The 20,594-nt window shown below is 44.1% G+C and overlaps 3 protein-coding genes across 3 annotated transcripts; 1 reads left to right on the forward strand and 2 right to left on the reverse strand.

The window, feature by feature from the left end:
• The first annotated feature begins 2,286 nt into the window (after positions 1-2,286).
• LOC134037729 (tetraspanin-8-like) lies at positions 2,287-6,313 on the forward strand. The gene is made up of 9 exons (XM_062483220.1): positions 2,287-2,448; positions 3,040-3,108; positions 3,760-3,876; positions 4,180-4,254; positions 4,604-4,699; positions 4,820-4,936; positions 5,133-5,171; positions 5,294-5,377; positions 5,684-6,313. The coding sequence occupies exons 1-9, from the start codon at positions 2,389-2,391 to the stop codon at positions 5,822-5,824; spliced, it is 798 nt and encodes a 265-aa protein (XP_062339204.1). The 5' UTR covers positions 2,287-2,388; the 3' UTR covers positions 5,825-6,313.
• A 136-nt stretch (positions 6,314-6,449) lies between these two features.
• On the reverse strand, positions 6,450-10,045 carry LOC134037730 (CD63 antigen-like). The gene is made up of 9 exons (XM_062483221.1): positions 9,965-10,045; positions 9,623-9,682; positions 9,306-9,428; positions 9,100-9,174; positions 8,810-8,896; positions 8,254-8,364; positions 8,089-8,148; positions 7,892-7,975; positions 6,450-7,623 (listed from the first exon to the last, which is right to left on the reverse strand). Exons 1-9 carry the CDS (start codon positions 10,022-10,024, stop codon positions 7,495-7,497), a joined length of 789 nt encoding a protein of 262 aa, XP_062339205.1. The 5' UTR covers positions 10,025-10,045; the 3' UTR covers positions 6,450-7,494.
• A 427-nt stretch (positions 10,046-10,472) lies between these two features.
• On the reverse strand, positions 10,473-15,401 carry LOC134037883 (tetraspanin-8-like). Its single transcript, XM_062483442.1, has 8 exons — positions 14,901-15,401; positions 12,472-12,534; positions 12,257-12,376; positions 12,059-12,133; positions 11,870-11,965; positions 11,463-11,585; positions 11,139-11,222; positions 10,473-10,995 (listed from the first exon to the last, which is right to left on the reverse strand). The coding sequence occupies exons 1-8, from the start codon at positions 14,955-14,957 to the stop codon at positions 10,927-10,929; spliced, it is 687 nt and encodes a 228-aa protein (XP_062339426.1). The 5' UTR covers positions 14,958-15,401; the 3' UTR covers positions 10,473-10,926.
• Between the last annotated feature and the right edge of the window lie 5,193 nt (positions 15,402-20,594).

The following is a 20,594-nucleotide window of genomic DNA, read 5'->3' on the forward strand; positions in this document are numbered from 1 at the left end:
AATGAATCTAAAAACCTTTCGAAACGTTTTTTCGAAAGATTTTTTTGAAAATATATTTCCGCCTTTCTAAACTTTTTTCCCCCACACGTGAAGTGAAAGGAGAGGAGGAGGAAAGGATGAGGAGGAGGAGAGGAGGAGGAGGAGGAGACGAGGAGAGGAACAGGAGAGGAGGAGGAGGAGAGGAGCAGGAGAGGAGGAGGAGAGGAGCAGGAGAGGAGGAGAGGAGCAGGAGAGGAGGAGGAGAGGAGCAGGAGGAGAGGAGGAGGAGAGGAGCAGGAGAGGAGGAGAGGAGCAGGAGAGGAGCAGGAGAGGAGCAGGAGAGGAGCAAGAGAGGAGGAGGAGAGGAGCAGGAGAGGAGGAGGAGAGGAGCAGGAGAGGAGGAGGAGAGGAGCAGGAGAGGAGGAGGAGAGGAGCAGGAGAGGAGGAGAGGAGCAGGAGAGGAGGAGGAGAGGAGCAGGAGAGGAGGAGGAGAGGAGCAGGAGAGGAGCAGGAGAGGAGGAGGAGAGGAGCAGGAGAGGAGCAGGAGAGGAGGAGGAGAGGAGCAGGAGAGGAGGAGGAGAGGAGGAGGAGAGGAGCAGGAGAGGAGGAGGAGAGGAGCAGGAGAGGAGCAGGAGAGGAGGAGGAGAGGAGCAGGAGAGGAGGAGAGGAGCAGGAGAGGAGGAGGAGAGGAGCAGGAGAGGAGGAGGAGAGGAGGAGGAGAGGAGCAGGAGAGGAGCAGGAGAGGAGGAGGAGAGGAGCAGGAGAGGAGGAGGAGAGGAGCAGGAGAGGAGGAGAGGAGCAGGAGAGGAGGAGGAGAGGAGCAGGAGAGGAGGAGGAGAGGAGCAGGAGAGGAGCAGGAGAGGAGGAGGAGAGGAGCAGGAGAGGAGCAGGAGAGGAGCAGGAGAGGAGGAGGAGAGGAGCAGGAGAGGAGGAGGAGAGGAGGAGGAGAGGAGCAGGAGAGGAGGAGGAGAGGAGCAGGAGAGGAGCAGGAGAGGAGGAGGAGAGGAGCAGGAGAGGAGGAGAGGAGCAGGAGAGGAGGAGGAGAGGAGCAGGAGAGGAGGAGGAGAGGAGGAGAGGAGCAGGAGAGGAGGAGCAGGAGAGGAGGAGGAGAGGAGCAGGAGAGGAGGAGGAGGAGCAGGAGAGGAGGAGGAGAGGAGCAGGAGAGGAGCAGGAGAGGAGGAGGAGAGGAGCAGGAGAGGAGGAGGAGAGGAGGAGGAGAGGAGGAGGAGAGGAGCAGGAGAGGAGGAGGAGAGGAGCAGGAGAGGAGGAGGAGAGGAGGAGGAGAGGAGGAGGAGAGGAGGAGGAGAGGAGGAGGAGAGGAGCGAGTACAGATTCATTAAATTCGCTGAGAAGGTCAGCTGTATCACCCTGGGGAAGACACCTTACCTTAACCCTCGTGCTGCCTTCGGGTCACATGACCCAAAGGTTCATAACGAACCATCGTTGTGTTTACCCAATTTTACCCAATACAAAAACAAATTAAAATAATTTTCTTTTAACCTTTGCAATGTGGGGGGTCTGAGACAGCCCAACGGTTAAAAGAAAATGCTTCACTTTGTCTTTGTATGCGGTAAATCTGTCGCAATACGACGGTGGGTCACAATGACTGATGGGTCAGAATGACCCGAAGATAACACAAGGGTTAACATACTGAGATACAGTTGGTTTCCAATACACAATACAATTATGCTACAGCGGCAGAAGTCCACACGAGGATAGAACACAGGTGGGCTTTCTTGAGGCTCCAAAGGGTGGCGGTAATGGTGTTGAATGCTAAGCTGTAGTCAATCTACAGCATTCTGACATAGGAGTTGCTGGGACTTTCCAGGTGAATCAGGGCAGAGTGGAGTGCTATGGCATCCTCTGTCTGTTGAACTGTTGGTATCCGTAAGCGAACTGACGGGGTCCATAGTTGTAGACAGATATTCGCTGAAGGCTAATAGGCTACCTCAATTGGAGCAGATTTTTGTGAGGTTTTTAAAATATTTCTCACAGTCTAGCAATAATAATAATACTATGTTATTTCTAACGCACTTTCTAGCACAGTGGTTCTCAACTCTGGCTTTCAGGGACCCCCTGTCCTTCATGTTTTAGTTGTTTCCTTTTTCCTATGGACGGGGTCTTGAGAACCACTGGTCTACAAGCGTTGAAGTTGCAACATTCCCACGTCATTCCTTGCGCAAGGGCAATTTCCCGAAAATAAGATATGCCCTTATATGATTCTCCGGTGGTGATTTCCGGGAATCGAGAACACGTTTGTTTTTTTGAGAAGCGAGGACAAGTCTCCACCCCTCCGAATTCTAACTTCTCTGTTATCTGTCTCAGTTTAGCTATTGACAGTACGTCTGTAACACTGTGCGAACTAGGTAGGCTACTAAGTAACTAGTGCGAAGTTGTCTTTTCGACATAATGGGTCAAGTTAGTCCGTGTCTGAAAAGCCTGTTCATTTTCTTCAATGTCCTTTTTGCGGTAAGTCATTATAAGCTAAACTATTTACCCTTCGTATTTCGTTATCGGGGAAAGTGCGCAGTTATAACATAGCCCTGACGTGCTTAGGCCTACTTCTGATTGTAGCCTAATTGTTTTGTCATTTGACGAATACATTCTACTTTAAAGTTGCAATTTGTTTTAGCTAGGCATACGCTACTCCAATTTTTTAAATAAACTACCTACAGACTTCGACTCAGATCCAACCCCGTCCCTAATTTTAAAAAGTTTGTATCGTATTTAGCCTAGGCTACATGTAGGCCTAAAGGTTCAGGGGTAGTTTAGTTCCGTCTCTTCGTGATATGCCTATTATGTATTTTATATCATACAGTATTGTTTAGCTCTTTAGTTATAGTTATTGTTTAGCTCCTTAGTATTAGACTTTTTAATTTTATTTATGCATTCAACTGTTTAAAAAAAAAATAATAATAAGATCCGTATATGTTTATTGTATGCACCTTCCTGCCACAGTAAATTCCGTGTCTGTGAAAACGTACATGGCAATAAAAACACATTCTGATTCTGATGTGTTACTGATGTGTAAGATACAATGTTTTTGGTTCTATCGTCTAGATTGTGGGAGGAGTGTTCTTCCTCTTGGCTATCCTGTCCCAGGTCGTTGTCTCCCATGAGAACACTCAGGTAAGCGACGATGCCACCCCAATGTTTCCAAACCACAGATTTCCTGTATGTTATTGACTTTTATTGTCAGACAGTGTGACCCTTTTCTTGCGTGACAGCATGTTCATTCACAATTATTACTAACATCAAAATTCCTATTACCTACATTATGTAACATAATATACGCTATTCGTTTTGCACTTTTTGTTAAATGTTACCTGCATTCCATTTGCTCTGTAGGCTAAGCTACTCGTTCTGCGCACAATGACAATTAAGTTTAATACAAACTGAAAATGAAACCTCAAAGGCTGCCATGTTGTTTGCGCATTGTAAGACAAGATGGAGGCCCACAGTCATGAAGAGCAAACTTATGTAAAAAAAAAAAATATATATATATATATATTTTTTTTTTTATATATATATATATATATATATTCTGAAGTCTGACATTTTATAAAATCTAAAAGCTTTAAGGGGTACAAAGGGAAACAGTGACTTGTGATGAAGAAAGAGTTTTGTCTCTACAGGAACAGTTTGACTAAGTTTGGTTGAGTTCTGGGTTTATAAGTATGGAGCAATCTGCAAATCGGAGAGAGAACACCAAACGCTGACATGCCATAACTATTTCTATCACATCTAAGTGGTTACTTACATGCTTGTTTTCATTCACAGTTTCAGAGCTACACCACTGGGGTGATCGTTCTGTATGTGATTGGAGGGGTTACCGTGGCATTGGCTGTCCTCGGAGCCTATGGTGCTCACAAAGAGAAGAGGATCCCCCTCATCGTGGTGAGTGGCCCACCTTCAGAGCCCCCACCGCTTCCTTTAAGATGTGAAATAAACGGGCTTTTCCCTGTCCATCAATACCTTGATAACATTGCTATTGTACGAGACCACACCTCAACAGTATTTAACAAGCAATTGATTGGATGTATCTTATGGATTGGTTAACGAAGGCATTATGTGGAACATTTTAAAGTGCCCTTTTAATGCTATTATGGGTTATGACTACTTGTTCTGTTGTTATTGGCTATTATTATCTACTTTGACAGGAAATCATTTAAGTTTAACTGGACCTTCTCTTTTTTGTAGTTCATGTCCATCCTGTTAGGTGGAGGTCTAATTCTCATGCGTTTTGCCATACCGTCTGCTATGATGCGGTCCCAGGTGAGAGCATTGCATAATTATATCAGAATTTATGTGTATTATTATTTATTATTAATCTGAAGGTTGCCAGTTCGATTCCCGGTCATGCCAACTGATGTTGTGTCCTTGGGCAAGGCACTTCACCCTACTTGCCTCGGGGGAATGTCCCTGTACTTACTGTAAGTCGCTCTGTATAAGAGCGTCTGGTAAATGACTAAATGTAAATGTAAATTATTTACATTGTTCTGGTTTTGCATATTTTATAAAGGTTTAGTACACTTATCGTGAAAACAACCCAGGTGGTGTTCACTTGTTCTTGTCTTGTGTGAGTCTGTGTTCATACAAATGTATCTTTTTGCTGGCTTTGTAGCTGAATGGAAGTATGGAGAAGGCTTTCCGGGAAATGTTGCCACTGGATGAGGCTTCTGAAAATACCATTGCCCTCACTAACAAGATCCAGTTCAGTGTAAGGATCACACATACACACTCACCGACTTACACAGCCCTGAGGACACCGCGCCCACAGAATATATTCAACGTGATTGCGTGTCATGACTGTGTGTGTGTGCTGTTTTCTCCCCTGTAGTTGCAGTGTTGCGGCTGGTTCAGCTATGAGGACTGGCGGGGGAAAGTTCCAGAATCCTGCTCCTGTCAGACCGTGGCCGAGGAGGAGGAGGGACTCTGCCAGAGTATCAGCTACAAGGTGAGTCCATCGACATCAACTCTCTTTCCTTCTTTTGTCTGGTCACATTCCCTTTCTTTCTCCATCTTTGTCTTCAATTTCTTTCTTTCCTTAACTGAATCCTTCTTTATGGTGCCCTATCAGTGTTTAAGTTGTTTTCCTTTTTCTTTTCATTTTTCGTTTCTTAAAATGAATTCTGTTATCTTTTGTTTCTCAGGCGCTGTTCAGAATAAACTCCAAGATGATCTACAATAAGGTGAGGGCTTCCTGTTGACTGCAGACCGCTAGACAGTAGTCTAACCACAGTGTTTTTTTTTGTTTCAGTAACTCTAACCCCAAACCTACCATGTCAGTAACATGTCTGTGTCTTCCCTACAGCCCTGCTTCCCTATCATTCTGAAGTATACTGCAATGTTGCTTGACATCGGCCTGGGCGTCATGTTTGGCTTCTCTGCTCTGGCGGTGAGTGGCTAGTTCCTAATTTTCCTGATGAATTTGAATGAATCCGGTCAGTATGTGCTAGGGTGACACTGGTATTTAGACCTGAACCTAATTTCAAACAACCACACTGCTCAGAAAAAGGTTACAGTTGACCTCGAAGTGGAACCGAAAGCAAGACTTGTTTGGGAAAGTTTTGGATATGACTGAAATGGAACGTAGCCACAAGACCTTAGGCCGCAGGGTTTTCTCCTTTTGTGCAATAGTTGAGTGGAACAGTTGTGGTGTTTGTTGTATGCTAACACGTTTGTTTCTGGTTGTGTTGTCCAGCTGCTGGGAGCGTTGGTGTCGGGCATCTTGTTGCACCAGATGAGGGTCTCCTCTCCCAGGTCCACTTTGATCTTCAATGTCCCAACCTTCTCTGCCCAGCCACCCAAATACACTGAGCTCTTCAACTCTGCAGAGAAGTAGCCTGTGTCTGGTTGTATTATATCAAATAGCCCATGATTGGCTATGTGCCTAAAATGGCCGTTCATAGGTCTCTGCACTGTTCATCTGCTGGTTGTTTAGTTGGTTTTATCTGACAGGGCTGCACCTTTTGCATGTTTGGCAATGATTTCTCCTTTTCTGTTTTGTAACTTTTTTGTCTTTTGTAAGTTAGTTTGAGAACATTTGCATAAAAGTTTTTAGTGATTTTAATTTGCAAACTATTGCTGTTTTAAGGACTTAAGCATGTTGAGTTATTTGGTACATCATATCTGATCAGCATTGTTTATGTATTCCTTACACTTAATGACACGTCTGCCTTCTATTTCCATAGTGTTGTGAGTGTACACTTGAAAGGGACAACTGGGATCTAAAATGATTGTATTATTGCACATTTTTCTATTTTTGCTTCCAAAGTTTACAGCATGTTGCCAACTTGGCTTCTTTACCAAAATTAAATATGTATTACTCTCAGTTCAAGCCCAGTTTGGTTCAAACCTTCAATTTACAGCAGTTTCGAATGAACACATATCACTGAGGGAGTCAACTTTATTATTATATATTATATATTATTATATTATTATTGACACAGTCTTATCAACATGGGCTTTTTATTAGCTTCTTGGGGAAAGGGGAAGTGAAGACAGGGGAGGAGGAGTCTGATATGTTGATGCCAACTGGTGGGTTGGGAATCTACTCACCCTACCCAAGTGGAGACAAAGGCCCAGGACAAAATATGAAGGAGATTAATGATCAATGCAAGGAAATATAATTAAAAGTACAAAAACATTTGAGTATACACGTCTGCACTTATATTCAGAAGATTATTAGGAAGACATTTACAAATATGAATTCATGTTTTTTTTTAAGCAGGACAGTTCTGCTTTCAGTCATTTGGTTGGGTACATGTCTTTATCAGGAAGTGCACACAGTCATTGGGTTCAAGGAACGTTCAGTGGTTTATTTCTTGCAAGGAAACAAGTTGCAGATCCCATCACTAGTTATTAGATATTAACCATAATAGGATAACTGTTCGGTGTAGAGATTATAACTATACAAGTAGTACTGTTTCTAAAACTACTACTAGTAAGTAGTAGTTTTAGAAACAGTCGTAGCTACTGTAGATGGAATCATGACAGTTTGTTTTTGGAAAAAGAAGAGGTCCAATCACAGCGACGCTGCCATGACGATGGTTAAGCTTTGGCCTTTATCTATGTAACTCATGCAGTACACAAATGCATGTCTTAGAATAGTTATTTTTCAACTGAATAGTTTTTTATTGGTCTCTGCATGTATTGCACTAAGGCATTAAGCACACATTGCTATTGTTGGTTACTTCTGACAGGAGAATGCATTCTATTTTAGTGATACAATTAAGAGTCTTAGAGTCAACACACTTCTGAAGGTGATAGTTCCCCCTACAGCAGAAAATGCTCTACCAGGCCACATTAAAATCTCTTAATGAAGGGTAATAAACCAGAGGTATTCTGTAGTGCTGTGTACTGGAGTATATGTGGTCTTGGTGTCATAGCATAACCATGGGTCAGAGGTCAGGGAAAAGTGGGGTCAGACTGATAGGATAGGGTTCAAGGTCTGAGGTCAAGGATTAAAGGTCCAAGGCGCAGTGAGGCAAGTTTAGGGTCAGGATGGGAGGGTCAGGGCAGAGCCTGTGGGCTGAGCTGGTGCTTGACTCTCTCAGAGCTGTCGTTTAGCGTTGCTTCGCCTGAAGAAGAGCTCCACATCTTCTCCAGCCCCAGCACCAGAGACAGCACGATGGCTGCAATCTGCAGGACAACCAACACAGTTTGTGAAGCACACCTGCAGCTGGTCAGTAACGGCTTTACAAATGTAGTGGTGGATGGTATTGTAGACAGAAAAACATGGCTTTCAGGAGCAATGACCCACAAATCACTTGGACCTGTAAGAATTACACCGTATACATAATTATAATAGGCCTGAAAATAGGATTCAAGACAGATAATTCAGGTAGATTTTTCCAGGATTACATTTCAATTTTTTTTATGGGGTAAAGACAGTCCCTGTCTGCAGTACCATGATCGTGGCGAAGGCAGAGATGAGGCCGATCATGACCTGGATGAGGAAGTCCATGTGTGTTTTCAGGATGGGTCCACAGGGCTGGGGAAAGGGTAGGGCTCTTACAAATACTACTGCATATGGTCCTAACTCAAAACGTGACTATACTTACCATGACTGTATTACATCTAACATCAGACCGCATAAGACGCTACCTTGGTATGCACGTGTAGCTCTTGTGTCTCTCGTCTGGTTTCATTGTGCAGTATGTAGATCTGCAAAAGATCACGCGCACAGTGACAGAGCATGAGTCAGGGAGAGAGGGAACGAGAAACACGAGAGAGAGACTTGAATATCTCTGGTCTCCTTCCCAGAACTACCTCTACAGCTTGGCAGGGGCTGTCTGAGGAGTTGGTCTGCTGGACACAGAGGCAGGACTCGGGTATCTGATCCTCCCAGTCAGAGTAGCCCTGCAGCCCACAGCACTGGTCCTGACGGTGAGACAACACAGCGCTGTCAGCCACACACATCACCCTGTCACTCATCTACCCCAATCTGGGCAGTGACACATTACCCCCCCTCCACATTACCCCCCTAGACGACCACACCACACACTACCCCACCCGCATAACCTCCTCCCTCCACACACATTGCCCCACCAGTTTATACATTTCAGCCTTTAGAGCTTCAGGTTAAACATTTGAAACATCCAATTTAACCTGACAACCATAACAGCAACAGGAGCTGCCAACAGCATCCACACAACAGCAGTCAACAAAATCAAGTTGTGCAGCGTTGGGGTACTTCCTGAGATCGTTCTGATAAAACGAATCCTGCTTCTCCTGTTTACTCTCTAATTGAGAGGACATGACTGATGTGGTGATGGCACCGTCACAATTGAATTAAGATGAGATTGAAATTTGTTTTCTTAGTTACCCAGGCCTGCAGTTTATTGAGCTCTCTCTGGATGTTGGCATCAGCGTTGTAGAGGGGCACCACATTCTCAAACCTGTCCTCCAAGATCTTCCCGATTTCAACAACAGCAGAAACACTTTGTTAGACTTTAAATCTAGAATATAACTTTTCGCTTATTCATCTTATCCATCATCAGTGTCTATATGTACATTTGAGTTCATTACTTTCTAATGTATAAACAAATAGTTTAATATTTGCATATAGCTCATATTCATTGATAACAGTAACTCCTTAGTGATTAGATGAGATACCTTGGGTTGAACATGGATCAGAGGAACCGCAATTATTATGAGAGCAATCCACTCAACAGTTAGGCAGCCTGCATACTAGAGGAGGCAGAGAGCAAAAGAGAGGGTAAGGGAAGGCTCGAGAAACAGAGAAACTGGTATCAGAACACACAAATGTATCCAATGTGTTTGGTCTATAGAGGATTATGTATGGTTGTGGTGGGACTGACCAGAATCAGGACCCACTTCCTGTCTTTGTAGGCTGCATACACTCCCACTATGGAGAGCAGTACCGTCAGCGGTCCAAACGCATTGAACACCAACACACCCAGAGATGCATCTCTCTGCTCCAACTACGCAGCAGAGGAGAGCTCAGTAGTGAAACAGGGCAGAGTAGAGTCAAACAGTACAGCCGAGTTTAACAGAGCCGGGTACAATAAATTGTTACAAGATTGAGGTAAATGTTTGCTTTTGGCTCTGCATGGGACTTGAGAGTTCTGTAACTTTTTCCTAATTTGACTGTCATTGTGGTCCTAGTCCTACCTACCTCAATGGTTTGTTTTAAGCTGTAAGCCAAGCTTACAATTAGGAGAAATCCACCAAAGATCTGAAAATGGACAGTGACGCTTACATCCATCAGTGTTTACATGTTTTAACATTTAAAAACATCTGGCCACAAAACATGCTAGAAACCAATGACCATCTAAAGTACTACAGTGAGACAAGAGGCCAAGTCCCACAATACAGGTGTTAAGCTATCAGTAGTTTGTAGGTTCATGTTTCCCCTGTGGAATACAACAGTACCAACCCTTAAATCAAACAATCACTGCCCATCTTGGTCCCAACCTCCCCAAGTCACAGGCAGCCAGAACACCTCAGGTCAACTTACCAGCAACAGGACGTTTACTGTGATGCACAGTCCTCTCACGTAGATTCTCCCTCCAGCCATGGTTAGACAAACACTCCCAACTGGCAGATAGACCAAATGTGAGCAGGGTAGAGGACTGAGGCTGTTCAAGTCCAGACCAGGCATGATTTATGGTGTTTAAAAAAGGGTCGCTCAGCTTGTTGTTCTTAGACATGGAAAATGACCAAGTTTGGAAGATTGTCTGTTTTACTACCAAGTGGCTTGACACTGCCAAAAACGACAGAGAGCAAACGGTGGATAGGAAGGGCTGCTTTTGACCAGAAATGATGATCAGTCGTATGGTAAAGCATTCGTTTTGGCAGATGTGTCCTGCAACATCACAAGTAAAAAGGAGTAGCACCCTCTTCCTGCCTGTGTGTAACTCAGCCAGTGTTCATAAGACCCCGGATCACAACTAATGACATGTCAATATATCATGCAAGTAAGAAGTCAAAATCAGAGACCAGGTTGAGAAAATAAAGACAACAAATTAATCATAGATATTTATTTCAGAAGTCAGAGGAAAAGCATAGGACACAAACCAGAAACACAAACCAAGACATTAGCCTGGCGTGGCAGCACAGTTATTTATAGATTCCACTTTTGTAACCTGGCAAAATGATATATACACACACAGCTTGATGAAATATAAAGGCTGTGTTGTCAGGCAGCATCTACAAACTGTTCAACAATAACACAAACCATCGGTTGGTGCAAATATGTACAATACCCATTTAAGAAATCGAAATGATTATAAAAGAAAATTGAAAGGATGACCTAACCAGATGCCAATAAAGAACAATAAACTAAAACATGCATTTGATCATGGTTTACAAAAAATAAAACAAACTTCATAATTTCCATCTTGAGCATACCAGTGCATGTTCTGACAAGGCAGATGGTTCTAGAACATCTGACCCAAGTGGAAGGCTGGAGATCGCCGTCTACGCAGAGCTGGCGTTCACCTTCCCTATCTGGCAGTACAGAGTCATGGCAAAGGCCATTCCAAACAGCTGGATGGTGGGACAAATGCAGAGCATTACCAAACATTCAGCCCGTTTTGATATCAATTTCAAGTTAGCCTTTAAAACTTGGAAAATGTGTTTTAGATGGATTTTTTTTTTTTAAAGGATGAGGGGTGCATAACAAGTCTCACCATGAGTACGGCAACAGCAAAAGCGATGGCCAGAGCCACAACAGCATGCTTCTCCATGAAGGATGTCACAAACTTTATACAGGGCTTATGGAAGAAATGAATCACATGACAAGGATTGAAACCCCAGAACACACCAGGGAACTTGAAGCTCCATAAACACCAAAGCAGTACATTTTGTGATCAGAGAAAGACACTTGGGTGTCCAGCTAACAAGCTCAGTGCCACATGTCACTCACACAATCCAAATGACCCGGTTTCCCCCTTCTGCCCAATAATATCATTCTCAGTTGAATGTAAACAACCATCCTGGGCCTTCTGCCTTACCGTGGAGTAGACCTTACGTCCATCTGTCAACGTGCAGTTCTGGGCCGTGTCCTTGCAGTTGCACGAGGAGGGCACTGTTTTGCCCCAGTCCTGAGGGCCGTTGATCAGACCACAGCACTTCCCCTGAGGGTGAAAGAGACAGGAAGGTTAATCCTGCTCACCACCGTGAAGACAGGAGCACGGCTGGTGGTGTCTAACTGCAATCCGAAGGAACTGGAGTTTCCAGTCCCAGAGCAGTCATCACTACAACCATACTGATCAGTTGCAGTGTCATGCAAATATGCCACTCCCTGGCACCAACCATTAAGACAGTTACAGCTTTTCACCTACATTCCCAGATTATCTGCCGCATCGATTAAACGTCACGTTGCATGAAGTCCCAGCTGAGTGAACAAATGCAAGCTTACCTCCTCCTCCAGCTTCTGCAGGTCAGTCTGGACACTGGCGTCCTGGTCCCTCAGAGGTAGCAGCTTCTCAAAGCGCGTCTTTATCCACTCTTTCGACTCCAGACACAAGACAAGAGTCACTCAGAGCACAGACCCAGCTGCACCTACAGCCAGAACAAGCCCCCCCAGGACTTCCCCCCTCATCCTTACTTTGTCCTCTCCAACAGCGCCCAGGATTCCTGCAGCCAGCAGCAGGACGAAGATGACAAGCAGCCCGATGAAGAACTGAGGGGAGAAGGGAGTCCTGGTTAGTACACATGGGCCCCAATAGAAAACCGCCAAGCCTTCAGTGGCATTGAAGATCTGGAGGCGACTGCTGTATAGACGCTAGGGGGAGATGGATCTCACCAGTAGGAGTAGGCAGCGGTTTTCCTTTATGGCTCCACAGCAGCCCAGGAATCCCAGTACCATGATTATGACACCGATGGCAATGAGCAGGTCAATTCCTGGAACAACCTCATTCGTTATCTGCAAACATAAGGCCATGGATGCGTCACTGGATGATGTACAATGTTCACAAGTTCTGTGTTCCATCATTGTTCTCATGAGTGGTCATTCTTTACCTTGTTTCCATCCTTGCTCACTTTGAGGTAGATGGATACACCAAGAATTATGCATCCGCTTATCTAGAAAGTAAAAAAATGTTTTTACAAGTGGACAGTATTATTAGGAAGATCTAATTTCCTACTAATCTTAGCAAAGCAGTCACGCTCACTATGACACTACCTCCCTCTAGTGGATGAAACTGGTAACTGCAAAAAGCATAACATCCTAGAGAATTGTCACTTACCACATGGTCAGCGCAGCAATGATCATAGTGAGTTATATTAAATGAAAATAATTAGCAACCAGCCTAATCAATGCCATAAATGATTGATGACAGAAACGCCCTAAACAGGGGGTTTCCAGGCAGTCAGACACCAACTTAATCTGCAAAATGTCCTGAAACATTTCAAAACTGCTGATTACAATGTTATATTTCCTTGCACGATTGGACTGAGAACGTTATATTTAAGATGAGCTCAACACAGATCTAATCAGGCCATAATTCTGGGTTTGATGGTCCTGCTTCTGAAACCTGAAAAACAGCATTTCCATGAAATCCTGCACGTCAAATTAGAACCTGACACGTCTTCCACAAGTATGTTGCTGGTACCATCTGTGCAGCCAGTATCTTCCCTTACACATTCAGCAGCCTTTTAGCTGGGGAATCTCTTTTTGGAATAAAAGACTTGTACTAATGTCAGACAAGTGCAACATCAAATACAGGTACCCAGACACCTCAGAGGGAGAACAGGTGAGACTTATAATCGTTTGTATTTCTAAAACAAACTTGTCCCCCACACACACACACTTATCTTGCCACTGCTAGGTAACAGTATGGCAGGTGAAGTTTAACATCATGTTTGCAACTCACTTATAAATTCTCTCTTCCCTCATTTGGCAAAGATACACAAAGCAAATGTGACCTTGGGGGGTGAGTGGCCTGGAAAAAAAGCTATGTTTACACTCTGGTTATCGGAATGCTTTATGTTTTTGTCCTCCCTGTATCAGTATTATTTGTTTAATTTCCTGAAGTTTTCCCCTGCAAGGCCATTATTGTAAATAAGAATATGTTTTTAAGTCATGCCTGGTCAGACAAAATGTAATCTTCACGCAGCTTGAGATTGATAGCTGAACAGGCTAATTCAAGACCTTTCACAACATCGTTGATGTTCACGTTATGCTGCTATTAGAACAAAGCCATTTGAGCATATCGGATTCAAGTGTAAAAAGTTAGTGAGGGAAGCCCTTCAAGACAATAGACTTGAAAAAGGCTGGTCATGGTTCTCTAAATACAACTATTTTTAAAAGCCACAGGTGCTTCTTCCTAATGTATACAGAAAGTGAAGCATGGGAAATGTGTAATTGAGAAATCAATCATCCATTAAAGCTATACAATTCACCCGTGTCTTACCAAGGAAACTTGTGACAGAACACCAGTCATGTCTGAGCACCACCCAAACTCCCCCACAGAGTTACCCATTGTTGTTATGGAAAGATGTACTTGTCAGAGACCACACCTACATCTCAATCTGCTGAGTGACTTCCAGGTGTGCTGTAGAATAACTGGAACTGGACGTACTAGCACATTCTTTGACCAAAACTTCCCTCCTCACAGCAATCTATGATAAATGACTAGGTTAGCTCCACTCCTGGGTGGAAAACTCATGCCATTTTGTAAATCCTTGCTGGGTAAAGCAAATCAAAATGCCATTATAAAATGGGAGACGACACAGGACGTGAATTCAAGGTCAGACCATGACATGGGAAGGGTCATGGATAATCTTAACCATGACGTTTCTTGACAAAACAAAAATCAGCCAGCAGACATCCAGCCAGTCCACAGCTACAGAAAGACAGGGAGAAGGAGCCTGGCCGCCAGCACAGTGTTCTAAAAGCAGTTAACACCACGCTCTAAAATGAGTTAACATCTCCTGCAGTCCTTCACTATCCTTGCCTGGCTTGGCCTGGTCCAGCTTAGTTCTGTCAGAAGCAGACCAGATGGAATCATTGATTTGCTGTAATGTCTTTAGAGGATGTTAGTGTCTGAGGCAGCGCCACAGAGCAGGGAGTGGTCAGGGGTTGATGTCCTCTGGCTCCAGGACGACAAGGGATGGCTCCCAGTTCTCTAAACAAATCAAATTTATTTGTATAGCCCTTTTACAAGCAAGCATGTCACAGAGGGCTTCACAAACGCCCATAGAACTGCCCCTCAACCAACATAAACCCTCAAGGAAGACAAGGAAAAACTCCCAGAAAAACTCCCAAGAGGAGACAAAAATGGAAGAAACCTTCCAACCAAACTGTACCATGTCTACCCATATTTAAAAAGGTGACTACCGCTTGAGACTTCAGAACCACACACATTTTTGGTAGTAGAAAACTTAAAAATCACATTTGTATTTAATTTCAGTATGTAATCAGTAGTCATTCACAAATGAGGACTCACCCAGAAGAGCAGGTTGAATAGGAAGAGGAGGTACTTGATGCACTTGTTAACAGCCATGGTGTCACTGGTCAGATTGGTCCTGGAGTAGTTCTGTCCTGCCTGCCGGCGTGTGAATGTGTTCTCGGTCTACGGAGCAGATGCAAAACGTGAGTGAGGGTGTGTCCACGTTCCACCCCCTTGCAGAAATAAAGCAAGCCTTGTCTGTGGGTGTGGTTAGCCAGCCTTCCGAGAGTAAACAGATCACAGCAGAAAGCCTCTCAATCCTGATCCAGGGTCTGCCTGAGACCAGAAAGACAGGGGAAACACAGGCTTGGACGAGCTGGTTCTACATCAGACCACAGATCAGCACTTTTCAACTTCCACAGGGTAAAGATACTGGTTGTCTCTAGCTTCAGAATGTAGGACCATGTAAACAAACAACTGAATGTGGTCTAGTCTATCTAATACTGTGAGCCAGAGACTGGCTACGTGAAATCACTTCCAAACAGTAGTGAGGTCTGAAGCATCCTCCCAAAAGTCTTATGGCCTCAGCTGATCGCTCCTCGTTAGGTTGATTAATTGGGTCTGGTGTGATACTGAGCATGCTGTGGTGATTAGGAGGGATGCATCTCAAAAGTGTTGAGGTGATTGCTTTTCATCCTCCCCTATGCCAGAGCCTGTTAGGTTTGACTTGTCCCTGTGTGCTCATCGGGACCAGTATACATGCAGGAGGCAGGAAACGAAGGGAGGAAACTGCTTTGGACAATTACCATTCAGCCCCTGGGTGGAACTCTGCCCACTCCATATTTATAGTAATCAGCCAGTAACCATGACCACCTGAGAACTCACAAACAAGTCACCGTCCGTAACTGCAATGTCAACAAGTGCGGCTAGTAAATGGCTACCTATATCAGTGAGCAATATCTAGGACATTTAACTTCTGAATGTTTGGACTTTGTCACAGTTGTAGACTACAGTGGTGTCGCACCTGTTTGGATCATTTTGGTTCCTCATTGTGGTCTACAACTGTGGCTGAGAGTTGTTTTGGCCTGTGAGATCCCTGAATCTTATCTTATCCATGACCATTAGGAAATAAACAGATTATATTTCCACTCAGATATACTCCATCCATAATGATGAGTACAGGAGAGAACAAAAGGGAGATACGACACCACTAATGAGAGTGCATGTCCATTAGCCAAGGATGCATTGCCATTTTTACTCTCTGAGAGGATCTGATTGTTGATGGCAGAGATGTTCTCACATATAGGTCTGGGAATTAAATGAAAAGCACTCGCATTCACACAGCCTTTGGAGACATGTCAAGTTTATCCCTGTTTCAGTCAGAATACAGAACGTTTTAGCTTATTTAGTTCTTAGCTAAGCGCCAACAGTCTCATTCATGTATTCTTGATGACCCTTTTTCCCTTGAGGTAGACACTGCTGTAACCCAACACCAGTAAGGGAGCAGCTGTGAGGGAGGTCTTTGTGTAAAGTAAAGCATGAAGGTGTGGGGGTGTTGAGTCAACCTACAGGAATGCCTTATGTTAAAACATGGCTTCAGTGTCACAATGCAAGTCTACCCTGCCCCTAACTTCAGACAGTCTGGCGGCTCATATTTACCTGGGCTTTAGACAGCCAGCACATTGTTTCAAAACACAGGGAGTCTAACCAGTATGTATCTATGTCATGAAACAGTCTTTTATATGTGGGTCTGTTATCATAAATGACTACTAGCTTGGATACATTTCAAACCAAACTGTTTTCATCATATATCTGTCAAGGCTTCTACATCAGGGGTATAAACATTAAGACTTGTGTTGCCAAACCCTGCCGGTATAAATGAAGTGAGACAGATTGATAAAGACTGTCTAAATTACAAACTGGTGAAAAATGTTTGAGCTGTGTTTTCCTCCCTAGTCTGCCAGGGTGACCTTGTGACACAGATGGGCTGTGGTTCAGTTGTGAAGATACAGGAGGCTGATGGATAAAATTAAAAGTCGTTGGGGTGTTAGAATCCTTTCATCGTTTCACTGTATAATCTTGAATGTACTGTAGATACTTAGAATCTCTTGTTAGAGAACTTGTACAATGTGGGGGTAAAAGTCCCATGGGATACACTATGATAGTAAGCTGTATGTGTAGAGCCAGAGAACACTGTAGCCTCCAGTAGGCTACATTTAGGATTATTGCTGTTTACATTTGTACCTTTCCATGGTTGGAACGTTTAGTTCTCAGTAAAAAAAAGAAATATATGCTTCATAGAACTATGAGTTTGCACTGACATGCAATCTTCACCAGGTGGCAGTATACAATGTTTTATGGTAACTGTGTGGCAAGTTGACTCCACGTACATGAGCCAAGGTTCATAGGTTAGAGGTTAGCCTGCTATTTAGTTGTTTTTTGTTGCTGAATTAGCTAAATGTTAGCCTTAGTAGTTAGCCTTAGCCTAGCCTAGTATATCTTAGCTTTAAATTAGCACGTCAATTGCCACAACCTCTCTATTGGCTCACATAGTAAGCTGTACCACTGCTGGCATAGGCCTGGCCTTGCTTAGGCTGTCAATCTACGTCCAGGCTGCACTCTCATTTTAGATTGAGCTGACATCTCCATTCATCACCCTGTAACTCTGTAGGTGATCTGTTTGAATAACTGCATTCAGTGTTAATTATAGAAACTAAGTGAGAGTAGCAGTTTTGGTAACAGGGGTAGGGGTGGACGGGGAGCTTGTGTGTGTGTGTGTGTGTGTGTGTGTGTGTGTGTGTGTGTGTGTGTGTGTGTGTGCCTTGGGAAGACGTATCAAGCACTTACTTTCTATAAAAAAATCTTGAGGGGGGATGTTGAAGGTTGAAAGTGTAGCCAACATAGTAGCAGCAGTCTTAGTCAATCTGGGGTTGTCAACCTGTTGCAAAAACACTAGTAAAAATGTGTGCATTTGTTTATAAGCTGCTTAATGTGCTTTAGACTAAAGTGCCATCACACTTAGCTGAGTTCATTTCTCAAAGGGTGTCAGGGTTTTCAGGTAATATCTTGCAACAGTGTTGCATTTTTCAGTCTGTTATCAGAAGCATCAAAGCTATCTTATCAGATGTTAAGAGAGAGATCCAGACAGCAACACATGCCTGGCGTAGTGGGACTGTGCTAACCTGCAGGACGGCTTGGAGGTCCAAAGTTCATGAGCTTGATTGTCAGAATGAAATCCACCGTTATGCATGAGCTTAGTAACAGGAAGAAAAGTTGGGTGTTGGGGGAGGTTTGGAATGGGGCACTGATGACAGGGTGGATGGCAGGGTCACAGAAAAGCCAGATCGTGTCTCTGAAGCGCTCTGTGACTCATCCTGCTATGGAGACTGTCTCCTGAAGTCCTCCTGGTCTTTATCTAAACACCTCAGGTTGAGCCTGTTAGCTGTGTCTCGCTACGGAAGGATAGCCCTCCATAGTGTGTGTGTGATTGTGCGCACTTATCTTTAGATGTAGGCTGACAGAGGATCATCAACCCGGCTCATTGACTCAGCACACACACACACGCACACACGCACACACACACAGCTAACAGACATAAAACAGATAAGAGAGGTGACTTATGGGGGTAGTAGTCAAAGCCCTGGGTGACAGGACCAGAGAACCAGGGGGGATTCTCGGGATTGCCCGTCCACGGTGCTCAATCTCTGCGATGTTCCAGCATGGCTGTGTCAGGAGGGAGATCTGATCTAAGCATCAGCTTAGCATTTTACTCTGGAGAACCATAAAGTGGATTACACTGGGTACACGGCCGCTGACCATGTCTATAATCACGTATTTCATAGTCGTAGTCGGCCACAGTGGCTCTATCTTCCTGTTCTGCTAGGATCTGTCCGACCTCCAGTGTTGCCCGGGGGCCGTGCAGCAAACAGCAGCAACACCTCCGTACCAAAGTGTTCTGTCTAGGGCCGGGTTTCCCAGATTCGTTAAGAAGCTCTTAACGCTAAGAGCTTCTTAGGAGCGTTCTAAGAATGCTCTAGAACACTCTTAGAACGCTCCTAAGAAGCTCTTAGCGTTAAGAGCTTCTTAACGAATCTGGGAAACCCGGCCTAGATGTGTTCAGAAGCAAAAGCATTTCGATTAGCTTTCACCCACACAGGTGAGAACAGAATGTTTGTAGGCCTGAACACCTGAAGGATGTAAGAGTGTGTGTGTGTGCATGTGTGTATGTTTGCATGTGTGCTAGCTAATGTCATCAATGTCAAAAAACAATATAAGAAATATCTGGTCAATTTTACACTTCACGCACCATGGGCAAGCAATTAATCACACGGAGAGAGAGACAGACAGAGAGAGACAGAGAGAGAGAGAGAGAGAGAGAGAGAGAGAGAGAGAGAGAGAGAGAGAGAGAGAGAGAGAGAGAGAGAGAGAGAGAGAGAGCTAACAGCTAAACAAATATACTGTATTTGATGTCAGAAGGAGAGCAAGTTGCAACATGTCTAATCCTTGATCACGACCGAATGTTAGTGTGTGTGTATGTGTGTGTGTGCGTGTGTGCGTGTGTGTGTGCAGGTGATGACATATCTCTCCAGCTATGTAAAATGGAACAGGTGAACCATTTCTAGGGGTAAAAAAACAACAATATATTCATTTGTTATATTAAGTGTTGGCTTACTTTGCAGTCAGAACTGAAAAATCTCTTCCTTTCTCGGAAAGATCTCCTGGTTCCTTGCACAGATTGGTTTAGTTCCAGTTCCAATTATCTAGTTTAACACGGCCTAAAGATAACCATTAAACATGGCGGCATAGATAACGATTAAACTGATTTGTCTCCTCCCTACAGGTATTCTTGTTTGTGAGTTCTCCCAATGCATTACCAACTATGTCCAGTAGAGAGAGGCAACCCAGTGACTGTGAAGGAACTGCTGCACATGATCGCTCATAAGCTGCACGGACACTCACACCTACACACGGATACGAGCACGCGCACACGCGCTCACAATTATTTGGAGCGGCATGATTTGTTCACAGCAAAAACAAATAATAGAGGAAAATAAAAATAAAAACGGCATATCCGGATGGCAAGCGATCACCCACAATGACGCATGTCGCTATTTCTTACACAAGCGCTTCTCTACTCCCATTGTGGCCTGCCTCGATTTTTTTTCCTCGAAACAAAGTTTGCAGGGATAATTGAATTATTCAGCACTCAGGGTTTAACAGGGTGAAACAGTCGTGACTAACGCAATGAAAGCATTCGTTCACTCAGTGAACCTTTCTCTCGAAATTAAGCAAAGGCAGAAAGAGCTGCATTATAGTTCGAGATCATTCCTTCTTTATTTGGATGTAGAGCGGGTCTAAGCATATTTATAAATGTCATTGGTTCCAAGAGCGTGGAGAATGATTCATGCAGTGTACGTGTGTGTATGTACGTAGATGCTTCCAGATGCTTGCTGAGTCTTCAGCGTGGATCACTGCGACTCATGCGAAGATCCTGTGCTGGGCTAGACTGTTCAAATTTATTGACATACAAGAGTAATAAGCAAAAAAAAAAAAACTCACTTATTTTTTGGAGTGTGTGTGTGTGTGTGGGGGGGGGGGGGGGGGAGTGCAAAGGTATGTGTACGTGTAGGCTACAACAAATGCAGCCACCGCCCCTGACCTCTCTTTGCCTCCATCTTTCTCTGTATGTGTGTGTGTGTGTGTGTGTGTGTGTGTGTGTGGCTTTCTAGCTCTATTACTCTGTCTTTGGAA

The sequence above is a fragment of the Osmerus eperlanus genome, chromosome 17 (genome assembly GCF_963692335.1).
Source record: "Osmerus eperlanus chromosome 17, fOsmEpe2.1, whole genome shotgun sequence".
NCBI classification, from domain to species: domain Eukaryota; kingdom Metazoa; phylum Chordata; class Actinopteri; order Osmeriformes; family Osmeridae; genus Osmerus; species Osmerus eperlanus.

Coding starts and splice junctions, on each gene's coding strand:
- LOC134037730 (XM_062483221.1), bottom strand. CDS start 10,024: ATGGCTGGAGGGAGAATCTACGTGAGAGGACTGTGCATCACAGTAAAC. Junction 8,897..9,099: donor TGATCCATGTTCAACCCAAG/GTATCTCATCTA, acceptor GAAATCGGGAAG/ATCTTGGAGGACAGGTTTGA. Junction 8,149..8,253: donor GCCCCTGCCAAGCTGTAGAG/GTAGTTCTGGGA, acceptor GATCTTTTGCAG/ATCTACATACTGCACAATGA.
- LOC134037729 (XM_062483220.1), top strand. CDS start 2,389: ATGGGTCAAGTTAGTCCGTGTCTGAAAAGCCTGTTCATTTTCTTCAAT. Junction 3,109..3,759: donor TCTCCCATGAGAACACTCAG/GTAAGCGACGAT, acceptor TTTCATTCACAG/TTTCAGAGCTACACCACTGG. Junction 4,700..4,819: donor CTAACAAGATCCAGTTCAGT/GTAAGGATCACA, acceptor TCTCCCCTGTAG/TTGCAGTGTTGCGGCTGGTT.
- LOC134037883 (XM_062483442.1), bottom strand. CDS start 14,957: ATGGCTGTTAACAAGTGCATCAAGTACCTCCTCTTCCTATTCAACCTG. Junction 11,586..11,869: donor TGCAGAAGCTGGAGGAGGAG/GTAAGCTTGCAT, acceptor TTTCACCCTCAG/GGGAAGTGCTGTGGTCTGAT. Junction 10,996..11,138: donor TTGCTGTTGCCGTACTCATG/GTGAGACTTGTT, acceptor CCCACCATCCAG/CTGTTTGGAATGGCCTTTGC.